Source organism: Galeopterus variegatus, unplaced genomic scaffold, assembly GCF_000696425.1.
Source record: "Galeopterus variegatus unplaced genomic scaffold, G_variegatus-3.0.2 Scaffold619, whole genome shotgun sequence".
NCBI lineage: Eukaryota > Metazoa > Chordata > Mammalia > Dermoptera > Cynocephalidae > Galeopterus > Galeopterus variegatus.
In genome coordinates this window covers 109,574-131,772 of record NW_007726730.1, presented here as the reverse complement: position 1 = coordinate 131,772, position 22,199 = coordinate 109,574, and the positions used below count along the sequence as shown (strand labels likewise).

The following is a 22,199-nucleotide window of genomic DNA, read 5'->3' as shown; positions in this document are numbered from 1 at the left end:
GGATTTGAACCAGGCACCCTGGATCTAGAGCCTTGCTGTCCACTTTGCAGTAAGTAGTGATGATTCAAGCTCCTTGCTCAGTGTTTGGCACCTGGTAGATACTCAAATGGTAGCTGCTGTTATTTGTGTACTGTTGGCTGTAGAGGATGAAGGAGAAGTCCAATATTTATCTAGAGCCTTGCTGTCCACTTTGCAGTAAGTAGTGATGATTCAAGCTCCTTGCTCAGTGTCTGGCACCTGGTAGATACTCAAATGGTAGCTGCTGTTATTTGTGTACTGTTGGCTGTAGAGGATGAAGGAGAAGTCCAATATTCTAATGCTTAACCTGGAAGATTTATATGAAACTGTTACCAGGGTCATACATAGGCAAGCTGGAAGGTAAAACTATTTGTGGGAAGAGAGGGTTAATTTAGTTTTAGATAAATGGAACTAGAAATCTTGATATGAGTAGTTCCATATATTTTTCTAAAGTTCAATAAATCATTCATTAACCAAAAATTTGAGAATATTTTATGTGTCGGGCACTGTTGTAGACTGGTGAATAAAACAGACAAAAATCTCTTCCCTCACAGAGTTTACATCCTAAAAGGGTTTGAAGGATTCTCTCTCCCAGGATAGATTTCAAATGCAGAGTGACTCTCCAAAGGTAGAAATGCAGGCATTCACCAGCAAGGAAGGAACGTGTTTTCACAACAAACTTCTCTGATGTCCCCAAAATCATGCCATATGGGCAGTAATTTCCTCTGCTTTCTCTCAAGGCCATCTGTGTTCTGATTTTCTCTGCAGTTCTTTTTACTTCCATCTGGAGTTGGTGGAACAGCTTTTAGAAGTCATTTATGATTAAGTTTCAAAATATATGCTAAGGCCTGTAAAATGACCCCAGCATGAATAATAATAGTTGCTTTTCATAGTGTATCAGGGCAGAGAAGACTGAGATGAAATCCATCCTGTTATACGTAAAGTAGGGGACATCACGACCTACTTTCTGGTCTCACACATGAATCATGTAATTTAGCAAGGCTCTGACTTCAGTACCCTTCTAGGGTGTGTATTCCTCTGCAATTATACAGTCATTCCAATAGGGTAGGAGGTCAGTGAGTAAAAGTATTTATTGAGCCAGTTTCTCCTCTGCTTCTGAGTCATTTTCTGGTAGAGTGAAAAGGTTCTCAGGGAGAAGCTTTAACTCTTTCAGATCACAAGGACTACTCCCTAATGTAATAGGGTAGCTCTGTAAGTAATCATACAGGACTTATGCTAATTCTTTACTTGATGTTTTAGATAATAAAGTATATATTTAGTCTGATAGTGAGAAGAAATTTGAAAAAATGTACCATAAGAAGAAAATCCATGTCGGTCCAACCTTGAAGAGTTGTTTTATTTATTTATTTTTATTTTTTGAGGAGTTGTTTTAATAACATATAGATGGCTAAGAGGTTTGCAAAATATTATGTGTGGCTTTTCTAAAAAAAAAAAATACTTGTGATACCACCCTTATATGGAAATCTGACATCTGGCAACTTCAGTTCTCTGGAAGACAGCCAGAAAATAAGAACAGGGCCTCAGAGCATGTAAAAAATAACTGTTGAAAAACTCTAGTGCTAACACATGTCCTTTACCACTGTGAAGAGTTTGTTAGCCTTTCATTTAGAGCTTGTTTACTTTTATTTATCTGGGAACTTTTAATAATTTTGGTGGTGTATGTGTGGTTCCTCCTCCATAGCAGATTATAAACAGCAATCTAGAAAGAGGGTGGAAAAGTTGACAAAGGAGATAAATTGTGAGCAGAGGGTAGGCCGACATCAAAAGAGAGAAGCCTGTCCAGGGTTGGATCCCTGTGCTGGCTAGCCACCCCTCCCCACCCTCCACACCCCTCCCCCAAAATAGAGAAAGGCCTAAATGTTATGTGGTACCATGTTCATTGTCTTCATTGCAGAAGTCAAGAAGGTATATGTGTGTATTTTTAAACTTGGTCAAAATTAACCAAGTTTTGACATGTTGAAATGATAAGTTCTGTGTTTATATACTTGAAACAACACATTCTCGGGTGATGCTATATCAGACATAGATTTGAGCTTGTGGTTGATTATGGATATGATGTTTTGTAATAACTGCTAATTTTTATTGAGCAGCTACTATTTCAGTCCTGTCCTAGGTGCTGTCACACTGTTAGCATACTGGTTAAGGCTTTGGAGACAGACAGATCTTGGTTCCCATTCCATCTCTGACTTACTGTGTGACCTTGCACAGATTACCTCACCTCTCTGAGCCTGTGTCCTCACCTGCCAAATGGGAACCAATAATAGATGAGATGGTGGTTGTATGGACTCAATGAGGGAAGTACATAATGCCATGTGTGGCACATAGAAAGTACTCAATAAATATTAGGAATTATTATAATTATTTTGTCATTGTAATCATCCTCTTGATGATTATTATGAAAGTATTATTATCTCCATTTTTCTTGACAAGAAAACTGAAGCCTAGAGAGTTTAATATGTCAAAGGTGAAATAGCTAATGAATAGTGGAGCTGGGATTTGGATGTTGGTCTCTCTGCCTGCAGAAGCCTAGTGCTGTACATTCACACGTGCTGCCTCTTTAGCATGTAATTGTAATCAGATTCTTTTTTAAAACTTAAAGAAAATCTGTGGTAGGAGAGGACAAGGATGTGGGGAATGTTACTAGCCACTTCTCTTTTCCACTCTGGACCCAAGTCATTTCATTACGCAAAAAAGTCCCAGTGACACAAAGATAAGCTACTTTTACTCAGCAGTACAAATTAAATGTGTAATGTTTAATTGTGTTGTATGATTCATGAAAATCTCACAGATACTTCGCATTAATCTACTAAACTAATTATTATATGCCTAATATGTTTATCCACATCAGTGTTTTCTAGATTATAAACTGAACAGAGCTGCAACTATCTTTTCTTTTTTTTGCAATTAGGCACTTAGTGCTTTTGGATGTGATTGTAGTTGTGTGGAAGGTGAAAGTTAGAATCCTCATCTCTGTCAACACCAAATGAGTACTCAAGGGGAATAAAGAAAAATAGACTTGGGGTCTGGACACTCTGGAAATCTTCAGCTGCTCCTTGTAAAAGACCCAGGGAGAAATTTGCTCTAATCATGGCTGGTTGTTTACAGGTGGACATATGCACACTACTTACGTCCTCTCTTTCTATAGCTTGAACGCACACTTAGGTTCCCCAGCCATACATATCAAAGTAATGGACACATCATTTTATTACAGCACAGACACTGTACCAGTGTAAGGATACTCTCCAGGGATGGGACACGGAGTTCTTTGAACCAAAACCACATACTCGATCTGGTGTGGTATACTAAATCTTGTCTTAAGGTGCCATCTATGTTCTTTCTTGTTCTTTCTATGGATTTTTACTTTTCAAAGTGTTTTAAATCTTGGCCTTTGAGACATGGTCCTGCTGCTGTTCTTCAGGTTGTGTTACATTTTTTTGCAGATACAATCTCGGTAGGTAGGAGGAGGCAGAGAATAACCTCAGTGTGAGTCCTGGCCCTTCTGCTATGAGTTCTGTGATCTTGGACAAATTAACTTTTCTAACCTTGCTGAGCCTCGGTATCCTAATCTTTAAGATGGTTATGGGCAGTAAATGAAATGCCATATTTAAAACCCCTGCTTTTTAAATATTATATAGTTGGTGCTCTGTATCTGTGGGTTCTGCATCTGATCAAAAATATTAAAAAAACAATAAAAATAATACAAATAAAAAAATACAGTATAACAACTATTTACACAGGATTTACATTGTATTAGGTATTGTAAGTAATCTAGAGACGATTTAAAGTATATGGGAGGATGCGTGTAGGTTATATGCAAATGCTACCCAATTTTATATAAGGGACTTGAGCATCGGTGGATTTTGTTATCCTTGGGAAGTCCTGCACCCGATTCCCTGCAGATACCTAGGGATGACTGTATTTTAAAAGTGCCATGTTGTCTGGTGCTTTAAAAATGTTCATTTCCTTACTGCCCTCTTCAGGCACTCTGAAAAGCCGACATTTGCTGACTTCAATCTTTTCTATCACTCAGAGGTATAGGTCACTTCTTTTTTTTTTCAATTTCAGAATTGCTTTGAGAATCAAATGAAAAATATGTGAAGAAATTATTATTTCTAAGGAAATAAATGAGAAAATACTTTGATTTTTTAAAAATGTGAAGTACAAACTTATTTGCTTAGCTTTGACTTTATTATAAGTATCTTTATATATTAAGCTTTATCATTCTCAAGAAATAGACCTATATTACGATGTCTTACATCTTGAAGTTTTCTGTTTCTTTTGGCCTTTCTTTCCAGGTTATAAAACATGGAGACTGGCTCTGTGGTCCGAGCCATCTTTGACTTCTGCCCTAGCGTATCAGAAGAACTGCCGCTCTTTGTGGGAGATATAATTGAGGTGTTGGCAGTGGTGGATGAATTTTGGCTTCTAGGAAAGAAGGAGGATGTTACAGGTAAGAGACTCATAATTCCTGTGTGCAGGATGGACCACAGGCTCTCCTTTTTTTCCCATGTTAAAAATAAAGGTTAGAAAAAGAATAATCAAAAAAATAAATAAAATAAAAATAAAGGTTAAACGAGAAGCCCGCATCAGCAAACTTCAGAATTCTTTTGTGTTTTCTTTCTGTATTCATACTGTGATCCCCACCAGGGAAGAGAGAATTTCTGTTATCCTTCCATATCTCCTGTTGATTGCTTCAACAGGTTGGATGGTCAGATACGAGCTGACCCTGGTCCAGTTTTCTATCCATGTATTTCCCTTTCCTTCTCTTTCCCTTCCCAGGTCTTTATCCTTTGTATTCACTTCTGTTATTTCTCTCATTGCTTCAACAGGTTGGATGGTCAGATACGAGCTGACCCTGGTCCAGTTTTCTATCCATGTCTTTCCCTTTCCTTCTCTTTCCCTTCCCAGGTCTTTATCCTTTGTATTCACTTCTGTTATTTCTCTCTCTCTCTCTCTCTTTTCTTTTTTTTCTTTTTTGCAGCTGGCTGGTGAGGGGATCCAAACCCTTGACCTTGTCAGTGCTGTTGTCTGTCTTCTCAAAACACATGTCATTCTTTTTTTCAGAGCCCCATTGTTAGACACTGCTGCTCACAATCAGGTTTATCTCTGATTTATAGAACATAAGGTGCTCCCCACCTTGTTTCCTCTGGCTTCCTTCTTTTAACGTTTTTAATCCTTTCTTGCATTATTTTTAAGGGAGCATAATTCATCCTGTTCTCTCCTTCCTAGATCCATGGTTGGCACAAATTTATTAAAGCTACCCTCTACCCTGGATGCCACAAACTTCCCACGTTCCATGCACCTGGTTACTTTTCTTCTGTTTTTTTAAATGTATGTTAACTTCAATTTCTTTCATTAATTAGCCTAGGGAAGGGTGGGAGTTCTTCCCACACAACAAGCACCTATGTTAATTTAATCCTTACCTTGCATTTATTTATATAAGTCTAGGTTAGAGTATGTTATACAGTCCTTAAAGCAGATTCTGCTGACACCTGACCCACATATGGGAGATAAATAGATGATTTCCCAATAGAGATGATATCTCAGCTGAGACAAAGATGATGAGTGGGAGGAAGCAAAACAAAGAGGATAGGCAGAGAGAATTGCTTCAAAGGCCTTGAGTGGGAAAGAGCTCAGAAGGCCTGAAAGGAGGTCGGTACGGCATGAAGTGTGAGGGGCGGGGGGGAAGGTGGTGCTGGAGAGATGACCAGAAGCTGGATCCTGAGGACAGAGTGTGCCACGGTAAGTTCAGGAAATGGGAAGCTGTCAACATGCTTTAAGCACAATCAGATTTGTGTTTTAGAAAGCTCACTGCTGCAGATTGAAGAATATAGGAAGGGGCAAAACTGAAGGCAGGGATACAAGCAGGAAGTTTGCAGTCATCCAGGTGAGAGATGATGATGGCTGGGACCAAGGTGTGGGTCTGGAGATAAGTGGACAGATGCAAGAGATATTTAGAAAGTAGAATAGATCAAACTTTCCTATACTTTCTAACTGGTGGGTCCTGTCTTTCTGCCACCACCTCTTAAAACCCTATCCATCTTTAGACTCAAATGCTATCTTTTTCATAAAATTTTTCGTGTTCTTACCAATTCTCTACCTTCCCTGAACATCCATAGCAATTTGTGTACCTATGTTGTGACATTGGATTTCAGTACTGAATTATTATTTGTGTCTGAATGAGACTTTATGTCTGAACTAGATTTTCAGATCTTTGAAGACCAAGACTGTCTTACTCATGTTTCCTTCTGCAGTGCACCTTGCACAGAGTGGCACCTGTAAATGCTTATTGAATTGGATTGCATTCTCTGTGTTTTGCATGCATCTAATTTTGTGCACACACTTTTTCTACAATGGAGTCTCCAATTATGAGTACTCTGAGTTTTCAATTCAGGGTCTATGAGTAGACTTAGAAAAGAGTTTTTCCTTATACACAAACAGAAAAAGAAATTTTAATATTAAAAGAAAATTCAGTATTCAGTGTTGGATTTCATTATTTCTTTCCATCTGCTAATTTTGGGATTGGATTGTTCTTGTTTGTCTAGTTCTTTGAGGTGTAGCATTCGGTTGTTTATTTGAAATCTTTCTGTTCTTTTGATGTAAGTGTTTATTGTAGTAAACTTCCCTCTTAGTATTGCTTTCGCAGTATCCCACAGGTTTTGGTGTTATGTGTGTTTATTTTCATTAGTTTCAAGAAACTTTTTGATTTCCTGTTTAATTTCTTCTTGGACCCATAGGTCGTTCAGGAGCATGTTATTTAATTTCCATGTGTTTGTATGATTTCCAGAGTTTCAGCTGTTATTGAGTTCTAGTTTTAATCCATTGTGGTCTGAAAAGATACTTGAAATGATTTCAGTTTTTAAAAATTTGTTGAGACTTGATTTGTGACCTAACATGTGGTCTGTCCTGGAGAATGTTCCGTGTGCTGATGAGAAGAATGAATATTCTGTAGTTGTTGGATGAAATGTTCTGTAGATATCTGCCCTGTCCAATTGGTCTAGAGTAGAGTTTAAATCCTGTGTTTCTCTGTTGATTTGTTGCCAAAATGATCAGTCCAGTGATGAGACAGGAGTGTTCAGGTCCCCAACTATTATTGTATTGGGGTCTATCTCTTTCTTTAGGACTAATAGTGTTTGCTTTATATATCTGGGTACTCCAGTGTTGGGTGCATATGTATTTGTGATTATTATGTTTTCTTGCTGGATAGATCCCTTTATCATTGTACAATGGCCTTCTTTGTCTCTTTTTATGATTTTTGGTTTAAAGTATATTTTATCCATTGTAAGAGTAGCTACTGCTTGGTTTTGGTTTCCTTTTTTTTTTTTTTTTTTGGTTTCCATTTGTGTGATATTTAGTCTGTGTGTGTCTTTACAGATGAGATGAGTCTGTTGTGAATAGCATATAGTTGAGTCTAGCTTTTTAATCCAATTGGCCAGTCTGTGTCTTTTGAGTGGGGAATTTAATCCATTTACATTTAGCGTTGTTGTTGAAAGGTATTATCTAACTCCTGGCATTTTATCTATTTATGTTTGAATGTTTTAAATATCTTTTGTTCCTTTCTTCCCCTTTTATTGTTTGTCTTTAATGTTTGTTAATTTTTTGAGGTGGTAAGATATAGTTTCTTTTTCTTTCTTATTTACATATTTGTTTTACCAGTGGGTTTTGTTCTTTCTTGTGTATTCATGATAGCAATTATTATTTTTTGGATTCTAGATGCAGGACTCCCTTGAGGATTTCTTATAGAGCTGGTTGTGTGGTGGTGAACTCCCACAGTTTTTGTTTGTCTGGGAAATACACTATTTCTCCTAAATTTCTGAAGGATCATTATTGGATTTCAAAATTCAATATATTGCTTTTATTTTCAGGACAGTTCCCCAGCAGTTTTGTGGAAATTGTGACCATTCCCAGTCTAAAAGAGGGAGAGAGGCTGTTTGTCTGCATCTGTGAGTTTACATCCCAAGAATTGAACAGTCTCCCCCTCCATCGAGGTAAGCTGATCATCAAAGAGTAGACTATTTGAAAATTAGACTGGTGGACTCTGCCAAATTTTTTTTTTTTTTTGGCCACTGGCTGGTGCAGGGATTGAACCATGGACCATGGTGTTATCGGCTCTGTGCTCTAACCAGCTGAGCTAACTGTCCAGCCTTGATTCTGCCCATTCTGACAACTAGATCTTTGTTGAATTTTTATAAGTGGCTAACCTCTAGAGAGTCCTCAGCAATACCAACGTAGTGTGGACAATCATAATGCTTTATATTTTAGTAGCTTTTTCTATGCTATTTTCTTACAAACACATTCTCATTTGATCTTCAACACAGACCGAGAAGTAGCAAAATGGGTATTATTAACTGTATTTTATAAATAATGAGAGTGAGATTCAAAGACTGTTTGCTGCAGGCAAGAAGTTTTGGCCTTAGAATGTGAATTCATATCACCTTATTCTAAGCCTAGTATTGTCTCTTTCCTGCTCCCATGCCATAGCCATGCTTCAGACTATAATTATCTTTTTTCCCCCATAAAACCAATATGGTTATGCTAACAACATTACCATTAATTAATGCATAGTAGTAGGAATTTTTATATGGAAATTGAGACATGCAAAACAGCCCTATTTTACTACTCTATCATTAGATAATACAAATTATCTAATACAAAATAGAGTTAAAAGGTCAAGGGTTCAGATCCCTGTCCCAGCCAGCTGCGGAAAAAAAAAAAAAAAAAAGATAGTGTTATAAAAGTTCTCATTAGAACCAGTTTAAAAGGGAGCAATTTAAAATAGATAGTCAGAGCCTCGTCTCAGTGATATTCCAAATATATCTCACTTCTTGCACTCTGACGGATATATGAACTTCTAAAGATAGACTCTAAACCATTTTGACAAGCACTTGATTAAGTCCACACATTCTGTATAAACACAGGAATGTGGAGTGTTCCACAGACTGAGACTTATGACCAATCCAATTTTGTGATGACTCAGTCATCAAAATGGTAGAACTTACTGATGTGTTATTAGTATTGTTACTTGCTCTCTTGAGTATGGCACTAAAGGGATAGGTTTAATTACTTAAAACACACACACACACACACACACACACACAGAAAGACCTAGTGAATTTCTCTAATCCTTAGTCAGTGAGAAAAAAGTAATACTGGATTTTGACCTTAATCCTCAACCTATTTTGAGTTTCTTGTACTTCACTTCTTACTCAGCCTTTTCCTCCAGGCTTCCTTGCTAATCAGTGTTGAGAAGGCAGACAGGAAGAGATCAAGAGAGTATAGCAGGGACCTGATCTGTCCTTACTCCTAGCTCTGCCAGCAGAGGTCTGTGGTCCACGTCAGACCAGCCCATAGAGTGGAGAAAGGGCAGGAGGGCAGTGCCTGCCGCCAGTGCTGGGCAGAGGATGGGGATAGCATGGACGTTTCCTTTTCTACACCTAATTCCTGGAGTAAAGAGTGGGTTTAAGATATACTATGTGAGAATATGCAGTATGTCTACAACAATTTGAGGAATTTGAGAGTGTGGCTTCTGGAATTAACTTTTTTGCTTCATTATTACATCTTGTATAGTCAAATCTTAGATATTAAAAATAAAAGAGAGAGATTTTCTGCTCAATTTCTGTCCTGGGATGCCTGGTCTGATGTGTTCTGAATTTCCTTTGAAGTTGAAATCTGCTTCAGGAATCCCAAGGCCATCTGAGAGATTCTCAGGAAGACCCTGGCATCTACCTTTCAGCCATGAGTCATCTGTACCAAGACTGACTCAAAGTCAGGCTGAGTCCTGAAAGCTGTAGATTTTATCCTGACTATCTTTTAACCTATGAAACCTAATAAGCTTAAAGATGTAAGTGGAGCCCAAAGGAAGAGGATGCAGGGCGGGGGGATTTGTAGGGAGAGAGAGAATAGAAAGAGATTCAAGTCTATTTTAGCTCTATTTGTCTTGAAAACACAAGCCTTCTTGAGGATGGGGAAGTTAGGCAAACTTATGTAATTTGCCTTTTTCTGGGAGGCTTAGCTTCAGACAAATTATTTTAATTCCTCTAGATTTCTATATATGACAGGTTACATCAACAGGTATTAATTTTGCTAGGTGGAAACAAAATCACTAAAAAATGAAAGTATTGTTTTATACCACATATAGTTTATCAGCCTTGAGTCTAGGCTTCTAGATTTTCAAGTCTGTGCTTGGGACGACCTTTCTGCTTCTTAGACTAAAAATTGTTTTTTCCATTAGATCATTGTTTCAGCTCGTGAGTAGTATATATTCCTTTATCCCTATCCTTTAGTACTGTTAATCCTGACCCCTGTTGTTTATCTTTCCTTAGTAAACTCTGTGTTACAGTGTAGCTTCTCCTCTTCTGTGTACACAAATCTTGGGTGCTGGAGTATGTCAGGAGGGGGTTCGGATACCTTAAGAGTATGTGGGATAATGTTTGAGATCTGCTGTGTTTTGCCATGATGTCTTTTTAGTTAATAGTTATTTACTTACCTTTAAGAAGTATCATTCGGATTAATAAGAGAAAAAAATTATATACGTGTGTATATATGTATGTATTTAGAGCAGGCAGTATAAATTAAGGGATAAGAATTCTAACAGCCCTGTGTTTAAATCCAACTCTTCCACTTAGTAGCTGTGACCTTGGGCTGGTTACTTAAGTCTCTCAGCCTCAGTTTCCTTATCTACAAAATGGGGATAATAATCCTTACCTCAGGGTAGTTGTGAGGATTAAATGAGATTACACATGTAAAGCATCTGGCAAACAGAAGCCCTTAAATAAATGTTAGCTATTTTTATTAGACTTAACCTGGCTTCCTGGGGTTTGTTGATGTGCTTTAGGGAACTTGTTTCCTCAGTAATTTTATGAAGTTTTGTGTATAAGACCAGTTTTTCAGGAGATTCTATCTGGACTCAGGACCACCAGGTGTTCTTCCAGCAGGGGTCACTCTTTCTCCTTTGCCCAAAGCTATCCAAATGTTTTGGACTGTTTCTTGTATTTTGAGTTATATTTAAACTCAGGAATGAGACTCAGAAGAAGGATCAGCTCATGTAGCCAGTGCCATTGACTGTCCTGAAAAATAAAGAGAAGGAAAAAAGCAAAAAACAAAAACAAAACGAGAGTATGGCAGAGAAAGAGGAGAGAAAAAAATTAGTGCATATGATGGGGAGTGATAGAATATCACTAATAATTGCTTCACATACTACAGAATGCTTATCTATTGCCTATAACCTCATGTTTCTAGACCACCTCCCCACCCAGCACCCAAAAAGGCCAATTAAAAAATAAATCGATTAATTTTTTTATAAATAAACTGATAAATGGTATTCATCCGTTGAAGCATAGGTGTTGTAAATTTGCAGTGCCGTGAGTGTGAGATATCAGGATTAGAGTTCTGATATGGCTCCTATGGAATCCTCAATAAAATATGTGGTCAGCCTGCATAAAGCACATAGTTCCCTGGACACTTAGAGAAGCCACAGGAGGACTCAGTGAGGAACCTAACACTGCAGTCAGACTGCTTAGACCAGATTCTACGATCTGCATTCATTCTTATCATTTTATTCCTAATGTATTTCCTGTTCAGATAAAAAATGCAACCATAGGAAACAAGCACCGTGGCTGGGATGAGCTGTCATCACACTTCCTATTTTTCTGTTCTCAAAATCTGGCCACACTATTCCAGGAGTTCCTCATATTGGTGTTGCAGAGGTCTGGAAATGAGCACTAGGTCACCTCTATTGCTAAGGAATCTCCTAGGATTCCAGAGGAATGGCTTGCATAACTCTTTCTGATGAAAATGAGACTCATGCTAATAAGCTCAGTAACAGGGCTATCAGGTGCTGATCTATAAAGTGCTTTCTAAGGTCTAAATTGTGACTTTTTGGAAGTTCACCTTTATTATGTATAAATAACCAGCAGAATGACAGTCTGCCAGGTAATCCAGCTTATCAAAATAGGTATCTATAAAGTGCTTTCTAAGGTCTAAATTGTGACTTTTTGGAAGTTCACCTTTATTATGTACAAATAACCAGCAGAATGACAGTCTGCCAGGTAATCCAGCTTATCAAAATAGGTACTCCACTGAAAATAGACAAGAAAACAAGTCCTGTTATACAGCTTCATGGAGATCTGGCAAAACAAGGAAAATATCTGATTCTACAGCTTTAAGAAATCCAGCTCATTTCAGAGCCAGCAGAGTGGGAGCTATGCCTTGCTTTTATTCTTCCTGTTCACCAAGAGGCCATTGTGTCTGAACGGTAATCCTGTCACCAGTGGGTTCCCTCTGTGGCCCTGATGGAATGGCCTTAGAGCCAATGGAGAAAATCCAGTTGTAATTCTCAGGACCCCAGGCTCTGACCAATGGATGTAGAATCACAAATTAAAAGAATATAGAAAATAGGACCAAGACCCTATTTTTTTGGAAACATCTAAGCAAAATAATACCAAATCAGTGAAAACATATTGGGTGCTTGCCACAAAGTCTAAAACCTTACGTTGGGTGCTGTGTAGTATATAAAAATACAAGTGTTAGAATTAGCTATATAAGCGGTAATTTCTTTTGTAGGCTACAGACAGCCAAGATCAACGTGAGCTTCTAAGGAGCATGCTAAGGTTTCAGATGGAGAGGGAATATGGCATGAGTAAAAGTTCAGAGTGAATAATGACATGGTTTTGTATGGGGAACAATGAAAGTCCTCTTGTGTGGAATAGGGTCACATATCACAGATGAGATAGTATTGGATAGTTGGGGGAGGGGAGAGGTTATGACTGGATTATCATGAATGCGAGGTTGCATTGGGGTAGCTTAGTAAGTAAACCTCTTCAGAGCATGTCCAGAGCAAACTTATTTTTTATATATATTTAGGGTAATAAGAATAGGATTGTTAGGGAAGGAAGTATTGGTGGCATTTCGTGCCTCACAGTAAGCTTGAGCGAGGAAAGGATATGATAAAATTGGTACGTTTATAATCTTAATTTGGCATGAATAATTTTGTAGACAGAAAGAAATCATGTCTGGGGACAAGATTCACAAGGGTGAGATGGTGGGAATTGGACTAGGGTGGTAATAAAGAGTGATTAATATATGGAAGAAATATTTTGGAAGAAGAAATTAAGGAAGCTAGCAGCAGGAGCCAATTTTGGAGGGAGAATATAATGAATTTATTTGGGAGTTGGAGTTGAAGAATAATCATCAATTAGCAGAGTCTTGAAATATAAAATAGAAGTGATACATGCCACTAAGGAACATATCTTCCCTACTTGGGAAGATAGGACAGACTTAAATTTTTTTTTTTTTTTTGTCCTTTTTGTAACCGGTAAGGGGATCGCAACACTTGGCTTGGTGTCGCCCGCACTGTGCTCAGCCAGTGAGTGCACCAGCTCCCAGCGCCGCACTCTCCCGAGTGCGCCACGGGGTTGGCCCCAGACTTAATTTTTTTAAAAATCAAGAGCAGATAAAAACCAAGAGCATAAAAGATAACCCAGTTTTCCAGTGTGCTTGACTATAAAATGACTCATATGATTTTGCTAGGTGCTGTGCTACCCCGATCTTATTTTACCTGGGCCAGTTGTGTTCCTTGAGCACCTCTGCTCATGAAAGGAAAGCTGACTTAGGTGCTGAATGAGCAGAAAGTTAAATTAAGATTAAAATTGATAATCCACAAAGTGAATAGTTTTTAGTTAGATAATTAAGAGTTTGTTATAAAACAATCAATTACAAAACTATAGAGTAATTTTTTTTAACTGGGGTAAATTATGTGATTGAATTTTAATTTTCCTTTTCCAGAAACACTGTGCTCTTATCCTTCCTTTATCTCAATTTCTTCAAAAATAAAAATAAGTAAAATTTAGTGTGAGGAATTAGATCCATAAAGGCTTTATTGGGGGATATTCTTTTATCACTTATAAACTAATCTAGTGGTGTGGATTGTAATAACACTGTTTATAGCAGTGTTTATCAGACTTCGGGGTTTCAGGATCCTTACACATTCTTAGAAGTTATTGAGACCCCAAAGAGCTTTGGCTTATGTGGGATATATCTGTTTATATTTATCATATTATTTATTAAAACTGTAAATTAAAAAATATTTGTTTATTAATTTGAAAACCCATTGCATATTAAAATAAATAACATTTTTTTTCTTTTTTAAAATCCAACCCCAGCAAGTAAATTTATGAAAAGTAACTATAGCTTTCCAAACAAAAACATTTAGTGAGGAGCGATGTTGGTTTACATTTTTGTAGATCTTTTTAATATTTGACTTAATAGAAGAAAGCTGGATTCTCATATTTGTATCTGCAGCCAATCTGTTGCAGTATGTTTTTCTGGTTGAAGTCTATGAAGAAAATCCAGCCTCACACAGATATGTAATGGGAATCAGGAGGAGTATTTTAATAGTCTTTTCACATAATTGTAAATATTCTTATTTGACACTGCACCAAAATGCAAGGAGTGGTAGTTTCTTAAGGTTTAATTGCAGTGTGGGATCTGAATCCACATCCGTGAACTTTTCATGTTTTTACACTAAAATCCATTGGTTTATCTTGCTTTTGGAATGAATCTTTTAGCAACACATGATTTTATAATATCATGCTTTGGTCATTTGCAAAATAAAGATCAATACGTTATTCAGTTTTTCAAAATATTGAATATCTCATTATATAATATTTTAAAATTATATTTGTTAATATCTCTAGTGATCTCATCAGAAAAATCTTTTAAGTATGGGAAAGCCGTCAATCTCATGGTAGTAGATGCAAGATTTCCAAAATTCTGACTTTTGCTTGAAAGTGGAATTTTATCATTGGCAACAAATACTGTCTACCTGTTTTCCTTGAAGTTACAGGCTCAGTCCTTTCACTTTGGAGAAAATGTCTGCCCGATATCCAAGTCTGAATAACCATAGTTGCCTGTCAGTCATTCTTTCACATAAAATGGTGTTCTGTGAAAAAAGGCTTAAGCTTGTGACTCGGTCACTTGAGTGCTTTTCCTCAAGAACATCCAGTAAAAGTGCTTCATGTGCAGTTCCCATCTCATCACAGCGAATATTACAAAAGTGTTCTTAAGGGTTGAGGCTTAATAAATACAATGAATAATTTATATTGCTTCACTGAGACTGTTCTTAATTGAAACTAGCTTTTTTTTAAAAACCGTGAGTACATAGTAGTGAAGAATACAGTGACCATACAGTGAACATTCGTTTAATTTGTTGTCACTGCATTGGTTTATGCATTGCCAGCAGATTTACCCATTGCTTTTGCACAGTCATTGCCAATATCAATAGGGGAAAATGTAAATAATGTCTTAGTGTTATTATGAAAATAGTCTTGACCTCACAGATCCTCTGAAAGGATTTGGGGACCCACCCCTAGGGTTCTATGTATCATTCTTTGAAAGCCAGGTTTATAGGAATGTTTCAGTTCATCAAATGGTCACAGTGTTCATGCTCTTAAAACTCTAGGTATATATATTTCCTTGAATTTGGCAGATGTTTAAAACGATGAGTTGCACTATTAGTTATTGCAGTGTTCAGCTGAGCTGGTGACTGAGGTCATTAACTTTGTTTCTCTCTGTCTAGGTGACCTAGTGATTCTCGATGGCACTCCCACTGCAGGCTGGCTGCAGGGCCGGAGCTGCTGGGGTGCCTGGGGCTTCTTCCCATCTTCGTGTGTTCGCGAGCTCTGCCTCTCCTCGCAAAGCCGGCAGTGGCACTCACAGAGCGCCCTGCTTCAGATTCCTGAATACTCCATGGGACAGGCCCGGGCCCTGATGGGGCTTTCTGCCCAGCTGGATGAAGAGTTGGACTTCAGAGAAGGGGATGTGATTACCATTATTGGGGTTCCTGAACCAGGCTGGTTTGAAGGGGAGTTAGAGGGCCGAAGAGGCATTTTCCCAGAGGGTTTTGTAGAGCTTTTGGGGCCCCTGAGGACTGTGGAGGAGTCGGTAAGTTCTGAAAATCAAGAGGACTACAGTGTAAATGGTGAAGAAGATACCCCTGTAGTAGATGAAAAAGGAGGGTCAGACGAGCATGAGGGGCAGCCAGGCGCCTACGGGATTGCCCTCTACAGATTCCAAGCCCTGGAGCCCAATGAGTTGGACTTTGAGGTAGGCGATAAAATCCGAATTCTGGCGACCTTGGAAGATGGCTGGCTAGAAGGGTCACTGAAGGGCAGGACAGGCATCTTTCCTCACCGTTTTGTAAAGTTGTGTCCTGACACAACGGTGGAGGAAAACGTGGCTCTGCCCCAGGAAGGCAGTCTTACTGAGATCCCCGAATCTTCTTTGGGTTGTTTGGAGAACTCCTTAGTAGTGGAGGAACAAAGACATGAATCCTGTGAATATGAAGCAGAGAAGTCCAACTACGTTATTTCTGAAACATCCACTTCTCCCCTAGATCATCTGGCTTCTGAGTATGAAGTAAACAGAAACTCGTATCAGGATGAAGACACCTCAGGAGGGCCCCCGCGAAGCCCCAGCATGGAGCGGGACAAGCCTCTTGCCAAACACTCTTCCATGACTGATACTTCAGAGGTAGTCAATGGTATTTCCCCTCGACCTCAGGTAGCTTTTCATCCCAAATTGCAGCAAGACCAGTATTATTCTCCAGCAGGAGGGAGCCACCAAAGCTCAGCCCAGTACTCTGACCTTCCTCTAGAAGCACGGACTAGAGACTACTTTACCCTACCTCCCAAAGCAACGTATTCCCAGCTGAAAACTCTTCAGAAGCCAGTGCACCCTCTTTACAGGGGCTCTTCATTCTCAGCCCCTAGGGTATGCAGACCCAGCCAGTTGAGGCCTCAGCTGCAGGGCCTGGCAAGATTTGCTAAAAAACACCGCACACCCAAAGAAAATGCCTCCAGCTTTTGCTCCGCATCAGAGAGATCAGAGCTGAAGCCTGGTCCCCAAAGCAAGGGGCCTGCTGTGGAGGTAATAGCACTTTCACAGGGAGATGGCAGCACTGACCTGGATTCTAAATTGACGCAACAACTGATAGAGTTTGAGAAGAGTTTGTCAGGGCCCAGCACAGAGCCAGATAAAATTTTACGCCACTTTTCAATCATGGACTTCAACTCCGAGAAGGATATTGTCCGAGGTTCCTCAAAGTTAAGCCCCCAGCAGGAGCTGCCTGAGAGGAGAAAGGCCCTACGGCCACCGCCACCCCGGCCCTGTACTCCGGCCTCCACCTCCCCGCATTTGCTAGTTGACCAGAACCTGAGACCTCCACCACCCTTGGCTGTACGACCCTCTCGCCCAGCTCCCCTGCCTCCCTCAGCACAGCAGAGAGTGAATGCGGTGTCCCCCAGGCTCCTAGCCCATCACCGTCCTAGCTGCGAGACACTAGAGAAGGAGGGCCCTGAGCACATGGAAAAGAGTCTGGACCAAACTTCCCCATGTCCCTTAGTATTGGTGAGGATTCAGGAAATGGAACAGGACTTGGATATGTACAGCAGGGCTCAAGAGGAGCTCAACTTAATGCTGGAGGAGAAGCAAGATGAGTCATTAAGAGCAGAGACCCTTGAGAATCTCGAGTTCTATGAGAATAACATTGAAAGTTTGAATATGGAACTCCAGCAACTTAGAGGTAAGTGATGAGGAAATAATATATACTTGTTTCTTGACACCCACACGGGATATGTTACTATCTTTGATCGACAAGAATTCTTGGCATTTTTATTACCTAATTTCTTATTCCATCACCCCAATTAGATTGCTTTGTCATGCTGTATCCTCTGACCACTATAGTCTTCTGACTTCATTTGCTTCTCAGATAAAGAAGCTCAAACCTCAGAGACATGTGTACCCACTGACATTTAGACCTCCTGTACTGCCACAGTACCCATGGCAACTGTGTAGATGGGGAGTTCCTAAGTATAACTGTCTTTAACCAGGGTCTACTAAAGACTTCCAGGCCAAGATTCATGAGAAAACCACATCTTCTATCTTTGTGGTCGAGGGACTAGATTGCAATAATAACTATAGCAAACTTTTATTAACTTATTAGTAAGCATTCATTACCATTTGTTTCACAAAGAATCTTCACAGCCATCCTAAAGGTATGGGGATAATTTATATGGCTACCTTGTAGATAAGGAAACTAAGACATAAAGATTAAATAACTTGCCAAGGGAGTTGGGATTTAAGCTTATGTTTTTAACTACTACAGTGTACTACTTTCCACCTCCCACTTTCAAAATTTCAAATTCTGTCCATTCATTTGGGGATGACCAGCATCTGGAGACTTTATTCACATTCATCAGACTCACAGGAAAAGTAACTTACAAAGTAGGAAGTGTAAAAAAGAGGAGCACCAGCACCTGGTCTAGGGCCCAAGGGTCCTCCATGTCATCAGGAAAGTAAACAATAAAAAGTAATCTGGGGATCCAGGAATTTCAGGATGCTAATAAGAAATAAAAGCAGAAGAATGGTGGTCCAGAGAGCCTGCATTAAGGTGACAGACCGAGCACACATACCCAACTCCCCTTCTATTTTAGGTCTCTAAAAGTGAGTGAAAACATATAATTAAAAAATTCCAGCAAGAAAGAGTATTATTGGAAAGCCCTATCTGATAGTATTAATCTTTGTTTTGTGACTAATATTCCAGACATAAAAAGTTTTCATTTTGCATTGATGTTGGTTGAATTGTTAAGAGCGTATCCAAAAGCATTTCCAGGTAGAGCCGGCCATTTGGGTGTATGTTGCATCATAAAAGTTCATTTTCTTTTTTAACGATGAAAATATTTTTTCTGCTTGTTCTGGTTTTGACTTTGCCATTGAAATTGATGCTGCTTTTGCTAATCCAAATTTTAAATGAATTAAATTTTCAATTTAAATCTTGCTAACTCAAATTTCTGGTTTTGTGTAGGTATTGTGTATTTCACATCAATATCCACATCTTCTCTTTGTATTTCTTCTGTTAAAATATGTACAAAGAACTATAGCCTATAGCAAATATTAAACACTGGGAAAACATTGGGTAGTATTCAAATAATGGAACATTTGCCTCTCTGAGGAAGATTTAACACTGCACAGAACATGTGTCAGAATTGCCAGTTTAAGGACTTACATTGCTTCCAAAACTTGACATTTCTTGGACCATCACAATATTTGTATAAAACATGCTATGCAAATAAACGTATTAATATTTATTTTATTTGCAAGAATGACTCACTGTTAACAGCACACAGGGCCATGAGCACACACACTTGTAAACACACATATAACATAGCAGCAGCTGCGAGCAAAACTGATTAGATCCTGATCATGTCTTTCCCACGTGCTCTTGTCCTGGTTGCCCAAAACGTGAATGTAATCTTTTACTGTGTGTGTTAGTATTTTCTGCTCTTGCTTTGAACTTGACATTGGTGGATTCCTTCAAACCCGTAATGCCTCTGCATTTATTGTAAGGCTCTATTCTCACAGGAGAATTTTATACTTTCACTTGTTTCCCAGATTTCTTAAGTGATTTTTCTTAGGATTTAGAAAGACACATAAATTTCCCAAGAAATGCCAAGAAGGAATTTCTACATGGGAACAGTTGTTCTCAGCCTGGATCCAACTTAAACTAATTTCAAGACTTAGTGTACCTTGTACCTTGGATGACCAAGGTATCAGCACCCTAGGTTAATTTTGAGCAAGAGCTAGTTCAATTTCCACTCACCCTCAGGAGTTCTTTGGAATCTTAGCTCATTATAGAAAAGGTCTTACTTGGACTCCTTACCTTTTGAGTTTCCAAAGCTTTCTCCCCAGGGGCCATTGAGACAGAAGGTCAGGTTTCCTGGGACTGGCCAGTGCCCTCGAGCAGTGCAGTTTTTGTGGTCATTTGCTTCTCTGGATTCCAGATGAGATGGGGTGCTTTCAGGGTGGTAGGGCTGTAGACCATTTGCCTACCTGGATTCCAGTTTTCCCTTTGGTTTTGGCTTATACTTCTTTACCGTCTTGTCAGTATATTGATGGTTTTAAGAAGAGTTTTAAAATATTTTCTCTGATTGTTTTTGCTTTTTTTCTATGAGAGGGTGTTGCTCCAAAAAACCTAGACTTCAGTGATTGGAATTTAAAAGCCCAGTATTTGTAGTTTTAGATAAGCCAGTGCCTGGCTCTGACTGAGCATTAGGAGTTTTAAATTTGGAATTATCATGCAGCATCAGGGTGTAACACAAGAAGGTGTTTATGATTATTGTGTGTTAGAGACTGAAAATGTCATTTTGTGGGATTCAGTATGGTATTCAGGTCAAACGTTCATTCATCCAGGAAATACTTTTTGCCAGGTGCCAGGCGTTGCTCTGAGAGCAGGGTACATAGTGATGAACATTATAGACATGCTCTCTTCCCTCAAGGAGCTTCCAGTCAAGTGAGTTGCCAATTAACAAGTTAAAGTTCGTATCTAAAGCACAGCACCTTCATACTGTGATGATGAAGAGGTTGACTTCTCAAGCAGTAGCATTTACATGAGTTAGTCGCCACATGTTCAGTTTTCCCAGTACATGCTACTTTTGCAAACCCTGACCAGAACTACATAGTGCCTCCATAATCTCTTTCTTCGCATTTCAAAGTCCTTTTCTATCTCTAGATGAGGTTCACGTGTCTGAATTTGACAAATAATAGGGTGTGCATTCATTTCTTTATTCAGCAAATATTTCTTGAGCACATAGTATGAGCCAGGCACTGGTTACACATTGACTAATAAAAAAGACATCATCATAATATGACTCGTATTTGTGAGTTCTTTGAAACTCTGGTAATGCTGATATTGACCTCTATAGGTAATCATGCTGTCTTGCTACCTTTGAATCATGGCATTGTTACTTTCTGTGTGAGTCAGTGCCAGGACCCTGTTGTTCCAAATCAGTGCAGTGGATGGGAGCTGCAGCGTGAACCTTGCTCCTGCACCTCTCTCTTCCCAGCCTTTAAGGTAATGCGAGGAAGAAGACTGACCAGAGACTGTCAGAATAATTTTTAATGATGACTGTTGCAAATCAAATCATAATGTGTTTTTCAGGAAGCAATATTTTCAGCAAGATATAGTGAGTGGGATCAATGGCCCACTAAAGAGAGCCAATACACTAACCAGTTGGAGAATTACTGATATGGAACAGTAACACTAAAGTGATACATAATGTTCCAGACAGATTTTTTAAATTTGAAAGTATGTTTTTTCTATCTACACTATGAAGCAATCTGTCATTCTGCAGACTCCCTGGAACGCTTCAGGTATAAGAATTCTTTCTCAAACGAGTAAAAGATTATTAAGTAGCCAAATTAGTCTGTGGCCTTTCAAGATAATGAAAGTTTATGTGAAGGAAATAATAATTCTACTTTCTGGTTTGTCAGTACATGAGAAAAAATCAAGTATCTTCTGCTTGTGTAACATCTGGTTCAGGGTGTTGGCTCAGTAAAAATGAGCTCAGTTACTTCTAACGGATTTCATCCGGGCATAAAACAGCAACCAGAATCAGAGCCCATTAATAGTCTATGCTAATTTGGGACAGAATCTAATTTTTCCTTTTAAAATAGATGGTTTAATGTATGTCAAGAAGTGTAGCTTAGAATGGTCAATGGTTACTGTTACGGTTGACTGTGAGTCACTGTTCTTAGCAGTCTGCAGTGCAGCTGTGTGAACATTTCCTTATTCTCCGCTCCAGGAAAAGGGGTGGAGAAACTGGACTAGATCCAGGGGCTTTAAGTATCGGTTTCAGATTTCACCGAGGCTTCGCAGTAGTCAGGCATGCAGGTCCTCACAGCCCTGCCTGCGTGGGCTGCCTCCTTTTCCTGGTCACCTTGCCTGAGGTAGCGAGCCCCAAAAGCCAGGACAGTGGTTATTCAGCCGACGTGATTGAGCTCCCACTGTATTCTAGGTAGGGTCCTGGAGTTACAGCAGCGACCTCTGCCCTCATGGGGAGAGACAAACAACAAGTAACACTAAAAATTTATGGTATAGTATATAGTATATAAAAAGTATATAGAAGAGGCCTTCAAAACGTTCATGAAAAGATCCATGTCATCTTTTTTTTTTTCCTTTTTGTCTTTTTTCATGACCGGCAACGGATCGCAACCCTCAGTGTCGCGCCCGTACCGGACCGGGACCGGCAACGGGATCGCAACCCTTGGTGCCGCGCCCGCACCTCGCTCAGCCAGTGAGCGGGAACCGGTCTGTATGTGGGATCCGA

General features: G+C 39.1%; 1 protein-coding gene across 1 annotated transcript in view; it reads left to right on the top strand.

Annotated features, from left to right (window-relative positions):
- The first annotated feature begins 4,344 nt into the window (after positions 1-4,344).
- The window catches only part of DNMBP (dynamin binding protein), a 69,120-nt gene continuing 51,265 nt past the window's right edge, over positions 4,345-22,199 (top strand). Inside the window, exons 1-3 of the mRNA XM_008570609.1 lie at positions 4,345-4,489; positions 7,905-8,027; positions 15,614-17,617. Of these exons, the coding sequence (XP_008568831.1) occupies positions 4,345-4,489; positions 7,905-8,027; positions 15,614-17,617 (2,272 nt within the window). The remainder of the gene's footprint in view (positions 4,490-7,904; positions 8,028-15,613; positions 17,618-22,199) is intronic.